Source organism: Ornithodoros turicata, chromosome 10 (genome assembly GCF_037126465.1).
Source record: "Ornithodoros turicata isolate Travis chromosome 10, ASM3712646v1, whole genome shotgun sequence".
Classification (NCBI taxonomy): Eukaryota; Metazoa; Arthropoda; class Arachnida; order Ixodida; family Argasidae; genus Ornithodoros; species Ornithodoros turicata.
In genome coordinates this window covers 10,276,908-10,288,397 of record NC_088210.1, presented here as the reverse complement: position 1 = coordinate 10,288,397, position 11,490 = coordinate 10,276,908, and the positions used below count along the sequence as shown (strand labels likewise).

The following is an 11,490-nucleotide window of genomic DNA, read 5'->3' as shown; positions in this document are numbered from 1 at the left end:
GAAGTGCAAACAATCCCTGAGTCATTACGAGTTACCAACACATCAAGAAAAGGAAGCTGACCATTGCTTTCCTTCTCCATCGTAAACTGTATGTTAGGGTGAACACTGTTGAGAGATGCGTGGAAAGGAGCGACATCATAACGTTTTAGAACAACAAGCGTGTCGTCGACATAGTGTTTGTAAAATTTAACAGAGATGTTGTTGGAGGTTAACACTTGATCTTCGATGAATTCCATAACCAGATTTGCAATGGGAACAGAAACAGGGCTCCCCATCGGGCAGCCTTCTATTTGCTTGTAAAGTTTGTAGCTTAAAGTAAAGCTTGTAGTTGCCTGCACGTTTCATCAAGACAAAATGAAAGAAGTGACCTTATTTCCGATACAGAAAGCGCAGTACGGTCAGGCAAGGAAGCATCATTAGAGAGACGGCTAGTCGCGACGTCAATGGCGAGTGTGACAGGCACATTTGTAAACAAAGAGACAACATCAAACGATATCATCACTTCATCAGGTTCGATCACCAAGTCTAGCACAGACGAGCAGAATTCACGAGAGTTATTCGCCGAATGTCCGTTCTTGTTCATGATGGGAGACAGGAGCTCAGTGAGGAATTTTGATAGTTGATACGTAGGTGCTCCAACAAAGGACACTATGGGGCGAAGAGGGACACCAGGCTTGTGCACTTTTGGTAAACCATAGCCTCTAGGTATATGTCCGTCTGATGAAAACAGGCGCTTGTAAACAGGGTCCGAAATGCTTCCGATGTCCTTTAATTTGCGAAGAAGTTTGACCAGGGATCGTTCCGACCTTGGTGTTGGGTCAGATTCAAGTTTCGTGAAGCGGGACTCGTCGTCAACAAGGTCGTGCATTTTTTGCAGATATTCAGTTCTGTCTAAGACCACAGTGCTTTTCCGTTTATCTGAAGGGAGCACAATGATATCCGAGGCTGCTTGTAGTTTCTTCATGGCATTCCTCTCGCCGGCGGTCAGATTGGAAGGCGGTGCCTCCCACTTCTTAGAAATGACGTTAAGAAAACGGTTTCTGGCAAGGTTGACCGCGGTAGGGTTCTTCACAAAGCGAAGTTTATCTTCAACTTCAGCAATGATTTTTTTGCAGGGTATCTTGGTAGTGGTGGGCACGAAATTCATGCATTTGCTAAGAAGTGACTCCTGCTCTTTAGTTAACGGTTTCGAAGACAGATTGATGACAGTTTCGTTCGGCGTGGGAGTAGGAGTTCGACTGGAAGCGTCCGGTAAAAGGGGATCAAACTTACGTTGGTGTCGTTTGTCATGCTTTGTTGCTTCTTGCTCTTCTGCCTTCTTTCTGGCCGCGAGAACTTGATGCATAACGTCCGGAGAAACGACTTGGCTGACCGTCCTTTCGTAGGGCGTTAGTTGATGTCGGTGCCTCCTGATGTCAAGCTTGTTTTCTTGAATTCTAGCAATAAGGCACTGTTTGCTGTACCTCGCCGCTAGGCTTCTTCCATACGGTGTATTTACCTTGGGCTTGCACATGAGAGAACTCGGTATGATGTTTCTTCTTGAGCACTCTGTATTGAAACGTCCAGACAAATTTGTTACTTTGTTTGTTATGAAAGCCAGTGATATCCTTCTATTAAACATGACTCCTGGCTTCTGGTCTATTTTCAACTACATCAAGTTACGCTAGGGCTATGAAACGCTGCGCGCCGTCCGGAATTACATCAACTGTGCTGTGCGACTTATACGTGTGGACTGCCATCTCCGTTTCTGCCACAATATCAACAGCGTTGGTTACGCATTTACATTCAATGAACCGTGAACCTCAAGATTGAAAATTGCGTTACATATTTTAACATTAAAATCCTGAATTCACTATTCTTCTTACTTGACGGAGTACGTTAGCAGGTGCACATCGAACGGAAGTCTTTGGAAGAGATGCGGCACCGTGGATGAGTGCATAAACGACGACAACCACGACAGTCTGACGAGCCTACGAGCCCGCTCGCATTTCAACAGTACAGCCACAATATCAACAGCGTTGGTTACGCATTTGCATTCAATAAATCGTGGAGGTAAGAATATAAAATTCCGTTAAAGATTTTAACATTAAAATTCTGAATTCACTATTCTTCTTACTTCACGGAGTACGTTCGCAGGTGCACATCGAACGGAAGTCTTTGGAAGAGATGCGGCGCCGTGGATGAGCGCATAAACGACGACAACCACGACAGTCAGACCACTGCAACCACTTCGCAATCGTCGCAGAGGGCCGAGATCTGCCTCCCCATCATACGCTGGACCGGTGGCGTGTATGCCAAGTTGAGGCGCAGTCGGTGGAGGAGTGTCTCTTGTGGCCGTTGGAGACGTGGTGGTGGGGAGAACTCCACCGCCGGGTCGATGGAGCGAAGGAAGTCGTTGAAGCGGGCGGATTCTCGAATGAAGCACCGCGCCTCTTGGGCGGCCCAGCGGCGGATTTGGATGCGGCAAGCCGAAGGGGTGAGCGGTATGCGCGCCGTGGCGTCGGTTTGCTCGTGTGCACGCCTGGCCGCAGCATCTGTTCGATCGTTCCCGCCGAGGCCAATGTGACTGGGTATCCACTGGAGACATATATTGTGCCCGGAAGTAAGGGCGGTGTTGGCTAGGGACATTGCCATTGTGTGTAGGTCGTCGGTTGTTTTGGTGCAGTGTGAGTCGAGTATCTCCAGTGCTGCCTTGCTGTCCGACAGGATCGTCCAGTTTACTGGGGGCGATGTTGTGATGTGCCTGAGCGCCGCGTGGATTGCGAAGAGCTCGGCTTCGGTGGAGGAGGTGGTATGGGAGAGCCTGAAAACTTGCTCGATGTTACCTTGCGGGACGTAGATGGCTGCAGTGGCCCCATCAAGTGTTACGGATCCGTCTGTATAGATCGCTTGACGCTGTTGATGCTGCCCCGATAGGTATTCGAGGACGAGCTGGCGCGCAACGGCTAACGGCGTCTCCCTCTTTCGTCCTAGGCCAGGGACGCTCGTCAATGCCTGGGGCTTGGTGAGGGCCCATAAAGGAGGGGCGTAGGATACGCCTGAGGAGCGATCCGGGAGGATAGCCTTAAGCCGACGGACGGCGCCGTCAAAGGCCGATTCGGTGCGGGCATCCTCAATGGACAACAGGTAGTAGCAAGGGTGCTGCGTGAGGAAGCGCGCAAAGATGCGGAGCGTCTCTCTGTCCCGTTGAATATGCACGGGCGTCTCTTGTGCCTCCGCAAGTACGGTGTAGGTTTCAGCCGTGCGTGGCAGTCCAAGGCATACCCGGAGGCCGCGCGCTTGGGCGTTGAGGAGGTTCCGCTCACCCGTCCTACTGATCCCGTGGAGCGCTGGGAGGTGGTACCGTAGCAGCCCCAGCACAAGTGCGTTATGGACGTGTCGGAGGTCGTTGCACGAGGGACCCCACGACGCTCCAGAGATGCGCCGTAGCACGTTCACGAATTTCTTCGCATTGGTAGAGAGGGCCTTGATGTGCTGGAACCATGACAGCCGTTTGTCTACGATGACCCCGAGATATTTGTAGCGGGGGACGAAATCAAGTAGCGTTCCCACGACGTAGAGTGGGTAGTTTTTAAATGAGCGGTTGGTGAACGTCATGGTGACTGTTTTGCTTGTGGAGACACGTAGGCCTCTGTTTGCGATATATATCTCAATTACGTCGAGGGCTTGCTGCAGGCGCCGCTGAATCGCGTCTCTCCGGTTGCCTGAAGTCCAAATGCAGACATCGTCGGCGTAAATTGTGATCTTGACGTTGGCAGGTAAGTGTGCGGGGAGTGAGGCGATGACCAGGTTAAACAGCAATGGACTCAACACACTGCCCTGCGGCACCCCGCGGCTTACAGGGAAGGGAGCTATGTCGCCGTGAGCAGTGCGTACAAAAAGGGTGCGATCAGATAGGAAGTCCCGGACCCAGGAGACTGCTAGGGCGCCTGCACCAGACTCTTGCAGAGTAGCGACGACGGCGCTATGGAAGACACTATCGTATGCTTTCATGACGTCTAAGAAAACTGCTGCTGTGAGCTCCCCTTCAGACCACACTTGCTGGACACTAGAGACGATATCGATCACGCTGTCGATGGATGACCTGCCCTGCCGGAATCCAGCCATGACCTCCGGGAAGTACCGCATGCTTTCAAAAAACCAGCTTAGCCGTGAGTGAATCATGCGCTCCATCGTCTTCGACAAACAGCTGGTGAGGGCGATCGGCCTGAACGAGTCAATATCATGAGGTGATTTACCGGGTTTTAGGATAGGAACAACCATTGCGGACTTCCAGCTTGAAGGCACCGTCCCTGTGCGCCACGAATCATTGTAGATTTGCAGAAGAAGATGGCGCCCGCACAAGGGAAGATTACATAGGGCCTTGTAGGTGATCTGGTCAGCGCCTGGGGAGGTATGCAATGATGAATGTCTCAAGGCTGATTCCAGCTCAGGAAGCGAGAACATGTGATCGAGCGAAGGTTCCGCCGGTAGGACATCGGCCACAGGTATGTCTCGAGCAGACGTTAAACCGTCGGTAGGCAACGATGTTAGTCTGCCACAATATTCCTCGGCCAGCTGCATCTCTGAGCGACCCGTGGCCAAAGACAGTGAACGGAACGGGTTGCGTTGGGTAACCGGCTCGGCTAGCCCTTTTAGCACCGTCCAGACTCGGGATAGCGGTGTGCGCGGAGATAGGGACGAAGCGAAGCTCCTCCAGTGGTCCCTAGCCAGTTTGTAGAGGTGCCTCTGAACCGCTTTCTGTATTCGTTTGGCCTCTTGGTTGTGGGCGGGGAGACGGGAGCGGCGGGCGCGTCTTTCAGCCCTTCGGCGTATCGCACGCAACTTAGCGCACTCTGTATCGACGGCGGCAAATTTCACGGGAAGTTGGAAGACGCTTGTGGCACTGCGAGTGGCGCCGACCACCGCGCGGCAGACGTCGTGGTGACTAGCGTCCCTAAGATCAGCGGAACTAGACTCGAAGGCAGCCCTATAGTTGCTCCAGTTAGTCTTTCTGACCGTGCGCCTCAGCTGAGACCCTGGCGCGCCGCGGGCGTTGATTAGCAGTGGAAGGTGATCGCTTCCAAGGGAGTCGGCGTCGACCTGCCAGGTGAAGCGTTGTGCAATCGAGCCAGACACTGCTGTGAGGTCCAAGCATGATGATATCAGAGGGGACTGCACAAATGTCGGGGAGCCATCATTGAGGAGGTGGAGGTCCATCTCCTCGAAGAGCACAGCGAGTCGTTCGCCCCGTGAGTCCGAGCGTGCGCTCCCCCAGCTGACGTGGTGGGCGTTAAAGTCCCCGCACAACACAAACGGTGGTGTCAGGCCGTCCAGAATGCTCCTGAGGTTATTCACGTCATATGGGGTCGCTGGGGGCAAGTAGAGGGAAATCACAGTAAAGTCAAGCGCGCCCATCCGCACTGAGCAGCAGACATACTCCCCTCCACTTGTTTCTGCAAGGGACCTCTTCACAGCTGGTATGTCTGATCGGACGAAAATGGCCGCTCGGCTTCTAGCGTTGTTGGGCTGTGACATGAAGGTGATGTAGTTGGATAGGCGAAAGTCGTCCCGAATCCCACATTCTGAAATACACATTACAGGGAATTTATGCATCCACGCGAACTGGCGGAACTCTGAGAGCTTCGTCTGAAGGCTTCTTGCGTTCCATTGGAAAATCGTGGTCGTTTGATATTGTACTGCCATGCGGCATGAGAAAGAGCGATCGCTGGATCCGGCCGGGCCTACCGGCCACGTGTCGGGTGCTCAGGAGTGGGAGCAATTAGTTTCTCTAAGTGCAAGATCGATCGGACTTCCGGGAGCGCTTTGCACTCGGGGCATGCAGTGGTGATGGCCCTCAGAGCTGCAAAGAGCAGCTTAACCACCAGCATCTGCATATCAACAGAGTCGTGGGCCGTTGTTTGCGCCGGAGGCTCTCGGTGGACTTTCGGTGTATCAGTTGCCTGACTGCTGACGGCTTCAGACGTCGTTATTGGGGTGGGCGTGGTGATGGGGATCGGTGCTGTGAGAGGGGCGTCTTGAGAGGCCAAAGGAGGCAGAGGGGGGAAGTCACCCGTGTCCCATATAGGTGGCCTTCCAGCTACCTGGTCAGCGGACCTTGAGCCCACCCGGTGCCACCCCTTCCGTCGTCTACGGTGCCTGCGGCGTTCTTCGTTGTGAATCTTGGCCTTGGCCTCCCGGTAGCTGCTGTTGGAGCGCGAGCGTTCCCTGGCAATGAGCCTCTGTTGCTTTCGTTTAGGGCAATCGATCGACGTTGCTTGGTGGCTGTCTTTGCAGTTGACGCACTTGGGGACGCTCTGGTGGCAGTCGGGGGAGTCGTGGGACGTTCCACAGTTGGCACAGATCCTTTTCCGAGTGCAGCACGCTGCCACGTTGTAACATTGCGGCGTCGGCGTCGGTGTATTCACGGATCGCCCCAGAACACTGCGGTGATTATGAGAAGGTGTAGGCAGCGTTGTTCAAGCGTTTTCGCCTAACTGCTGAAGGTTTCCGTGAAAGGTTCCGGAGTACGCTGCCGGAAGACGGAGAGTCCGGAACGCAGTTTATAACCCGGATAAGCAGCTATTTCGACCGTTGGATCGAATTTGCAAAAGTTGCAGCAGGAGACTATAAGGAGCTCCGTGAACTTGTCATAAGGGAGCAGTTCGTTTTGGATTGTTCCAACGCCGTTGCACACTTCCTGAAGGAAAAGAAACTAAAATCATTAGAAGAAATATCCGAAGCTGCCGATGACTACATGGAAGCTCATGGCATTCGTAATTTGGGCTCGAAACAAGGCGAAACCCAGAAAGCGGAAAAAGCTGGTACAGGCATAACGAAAGGACAAGATCCAGCGAAACTCGGGCCTGGGGATTAAAAGGACAAATCCAGTCAGGGTAGACCACCACAAGACGAAAAGAGTCCGCCTAGATGCTACCTTTGCAGAAAGATGGGTCACATCGCCAACCAATGTAGAAGCGTGTGACATAAAAGAAACGACAGCATCCGATGCAACAACTGCGGGAAGGTGGGCCATAGAGCTGAAGCGTGCAGAGGGAAGCTGGAGGGGCAGGCCGATAAAACGAGCAAAGCGCAAAGTTCATGTTTTGTAGCGACTGAGCCACAATCTCTGCGAAGTAACATAGAAGACGGCCATGTTGAGCTGAAAAGTGGTGACAGAGTTCCTGTTGTCAACGCAGTCTTGTCCAGCAAGATAGATGTTCTAGCCCGAGATTTACCAGTTGTCGAAGGTAGAATAGGGCAGACGAAGGTGACTGTGCTTCGGGACACTGGGAGCAACACCGTTGTAGTCCGAAGACAACTGGTTCAGGATTCACAGCTCACTGGACAGGTTGGGCTGGTGTACCTCGTAGATGGGACCATGAGGCGATTGCCCGAGGCTGTAGTGTCCATAAAGACTCCTTATTTTTCTGGGGACGTTACGGCAAAAGTAATGGACACACCGTTGTACGACGTGATATTGGGCAATAACCCCGGGGTGCGAGCCGCTGAGGACCCAGATGAAGACTGGGACAATTGAGAGAAAATTCTCTCATGTGCGTCCGCATCTACAGAGGAAGATTTCGACGGCCGGGATTGCAGCTTTTTTGGAACTCAAGGAAGTCATGATGGAGTTGAAACTGGAGCTGCCGTTGCGGACGTCTCCGAAATCACGGGAAATACTACGATGGCCGTCGTCACAAGGAGCCAAAGCAAAACCGTGGAAAGGCCCCTACATAAATTGCGAGTACCGCAGATCGACGGTGGACCGGCCGACGTCGCATCATTGATCAAGGCACAAGAGGAGGCTGCCACGTTAGAAACACGTCATCGTAAAACAGGACAAGTACAGCAATGCCACAATACGAACAAGACGTTCGAGTTCATTAAAGAGGAAGGTGTGCTCTATCGGAGATATCATATCGACGAAGGGAGGACACTCCAACAGTTGGTGGCGCCAAGTCAGTATGAGGCACCATCTTAAGACTCGCCCACGAAGGCATCATGGCGGGCCATCTCGGAGTCAAGAAAACTACCGAGAGAATCTTGACGGACTTTTTCTGGCCAGGGGTGCAGGCTGACGTGCAAAGGTTCGTCCGATCCTGCGACAGCTGTCAGAAGACAACCCCAAAAGGACGAATTGCGAGGGCGCCGCTCCAGTCGATGTCCGAGATCGACACTCCGTTCGAAAGGGTGGCGGTCGACATCGTTGGACCTATTTCGCCGCCCTCACGATCAGGCAACCGCTACATATTGACCTTGGTGGACTTCGCGACACGCTATCCTGATGCTATTCCTCTGAGGTCAGTAGAGACAGAACGAGTCGCGGAGGGGCTTGTGGAAATCTTTTCCAGAGTGGGCATTCCTAAAGAGATCCTTAGCGACCGGGGCAACAACTTCGTGTCAGGTCTGATGCGAGAAGTGGGCCGTCCCCTATCAATCAGACAGATGCAAACGACTCCCTATCACCCTATGGGAAACGGCTTAGTCGAACGGTTCAATGGAACTTTGAAGAGCATGTTACGACGAATGTGCGAAGAGAGGCCGACCGATTGGGACAGATACTTGCCAGCGTTGCTATTCGCGTACCTAGAAGTCCCACAGGAAAGCCTCGGATTCTCACCGTTTGATATGCTGTACGGAAGACTGGTTCGGGGCCCTCTTACTGTACTGAAGGAGATGTGGACTAAGATGGATATTCCGGAGGAGACCAGGACAACATACGAATACGTTGTAAATCTGAGAAATTGCCTGGAACATACCTGCAAATTGGCCCACGAAACGCTGGAAAAATCAGTAGCGAGATACCGCAGGTTCCACAATGCCAAATCTCGAGAGCTCAAACTAGCCACAGGAGACGAAGTGCTGGTGCTACTTCCAACAGACAAATAAATTATTGATGCACTGGAAGGGCCCCTTTGCAGTGACGGCCAAAAAGGGAACAGTCAACTATGAAGTGGACGTGGGAACTACCAAGAAAGTGCTCCACATAAACCTTTTGAAGAAGTATGAACGCCGGCATATGCACAATGAAGCGGGTTCGAAGACCGGTGCTGCGGCAACAGCTCCGGAGGCACCCGAAACCAATACACAGCTGCGGATTGAAGAGGCAAGTACCGTCATATCCGAACCAGAAGCAGCCGGAGGAGAAAGGCGACTGATCACGTTGGAACCTGAGGAAGACAGCCGCGACTTCATCATCTCAGAAGCGATTACCGACAAAAATCGTCGAGAAATCGAGGACCTGTTGAACCGGTACAGCACGGTGTTCTCGGATGTACCGGGAAAAAAAAGATCTCGTGAAATGTCAACTACAACTAACAACGAAAAAAACGATCCACGTGAAACAATACCCACTCCCCTACGCCTTGCGGGAAGCGGTTGGTGAAGAGGTGGAGCGCATGTTACGCATGGGTGTGATCGAGCCGTCGGAATCAGCCTATAATTCCCCAGTTATCATAGTCAAGAAGGCCGACCAAACCAATCGTCTCTGCATCGACTTTTGACGGATAAACGACGCTTTGGTCTCAAACTCTGAGCCTATTCCGAATGCCGACGACATCTTCGCGTCACTATCTAACAAGCGCGTGTTTTCGAAACTTGACTTGTCTAAAGGATATTGGCAAGTGCCGTTGGATGAAGACTCAAAGCCAAAAACAGCCTTTTCAACACCGACGGGTCTCTATCAGTTCTGTTACATGCCATTTGACATTAAGATAGCCCCGGCTGTTTTCACCCAATTGATGAGAAGAGTCCTCGCGGGAGCGCCCAACGTTGTTCACTACTACGACGACGTGTTGGTGGCTTCCGAAACCTGGGAACAACACATTAAGTCACTCGAAGAGGTATTCGAACGCCTACGGAAGGCAGGTTTGACGGCTCGACCAAAGACGTGCGAGCTAGGGCTCAGCCGAATTTCATTCTTGGGACACGAGGTCGGCGAGGGAACCAAGATCCCGCTCGTGAAAACGCTAGACAAAGCGCAGCAAACAGCTCGGCCAACCACAAAGCGGCAGATTCGTTCATTTCTGGGCTTGTCGGGCTACTACCGCGAGTTCATTCCCGGCTATGCTGCCATCGCAAAACCGCTCACTGACGCGACTAAGAAGAGGGCGCCCAATAACGTCACCTGAACCGAAGAGTTGGAGTGCGCCTTCCAAGCTCTCAAACAAGCGCTTTCCGGCCCTCCTGTCTTGCGCTTGCCCGACTTGCAGCGCCCTTTCACATTGAGAACCGACGCATCCGACATGAGCCTGGGCGCTATCCAATTACAGGAGCATGACGGAGTATTGCACCCGGTCTCATTTGCGAGCCGTCAACTCACAACAGCCGAGACCGCATATGCGACGATAGAAAAGGAAGGCTTGGCCCTCGTGTGGGGAATAACCAAGTTTAAACCCTACCTAATGGGGGTACCCTTTACGGTACAGACCGATCACCGCCCACTGCAGTATCTCAACAAATGTAGACATGTAAACCAAAGAGTACTCAGGTGGAGTTTAATACTCCAGGAATATTACTTCAAATATGCACTGCAAGTGCGTCATTACGAGTCTGTATGGTCTATTGATTGTGCTTTTATGTATCGATGATTTCTATTTTTGAATTCATGCGTACTTTTACGATTTATATATATCGTGCTACCATGTTAAAGCACAGTTGTTTCTGCACATCTATGAGTATTCAGTTTTGGTAGTTTCTGATTATTATGGGACTTGACTTCGTAATTTGTGTAACTCTACGTGTGGTGGTGTCTTGCCCATCCGACTCGAGACGGTTTTATGAGCGTGCTTTTTTCCCCCTGCAAACACGTCTTAAGTGGGGGGAAAATGTCACAGTCCTCGAACATAGGCAGCACCCCACATGAGTATATTGCAGTTCTGTTTCCCGGTTGCTTAAAAAAACATCTGTCCGGCACAGCAACACGGCAAAGAAACTGCGCGAATGGCTGGCGCTCTGTTGGCAGCCATTCGCACAAGTGTGATTCCAAGAACTATTCCCTATATGGTGTCTGGTCCGCACTTCGAGCCTCTGTAACTGGACCCGCAGTGTTACACGGGAATGTTGTGCGCTTCCTCAGTGTTTGACACTGACGACAGATTTATGGAGGGGGGTGTTCTAGTCCCGGCCGAAGCGGGACAGAATAATGAGCTGTATGTAGTTGGTATCGGGCTAGCTCACGAAGAAGTCGGACACTTTCACGTGGTGTATCGGGCGCCTCGATGTTGTGCCACCAGTATTGGGCTGGTGTATTCTTCAATCAATCTGTGCAATAGTGTTCTCCTGCTTCAAGCTCCATCTCCATCCTCCTCAAGTACAATCAGACTTTTCTTCAAGATCTTCTCTACTGCGCATCTCATCACTACGAGGGACCTCACTCACCGGCGATTGGACATTCTTTGACCGCAAGTTTGCTTTGGTCTTATTCTTTGTATGTTGCCCTTCTGTAATGCGTAACTATAACTGTCAGGCAAACTTCTCTCTCGTGTTCAACTAGTGGTTCAAGTAACT

The 11,490-nt window shown here is 51.9% G+C and overlaps 1 protein-coding gene across 1 annotated transcript; it reads right to left on the bottom strand.

Annotated features, from left to right (window-relative positions):
- Window positions 1–310: 310 nt before the first annotated feature.
- On the bottom strand, window positions 311–1,513 carry LOC135369715 (uncharacterized). The gene has a single exon (XM_064603229.1). It carries the CDS (start codon window positions 1,511–1,513, stop codon window positions 311–313), a length of 1,203 nt encoding a protein of 400 aa, XP_064459299.1.
- Window positions 1,514–11,490: the final 9,977 nt, after the last annotated feature.

What these genes read in the sequence shown, in the direction of transcription:
- LOC135369715 (XM_064603229.1), bottom strand. Translation starts at nt 1,513, where the DNA reads ATGTGCAAGCCCAAGGTAAATACACCGTATGGAAGAAGCCTAGCGGCG.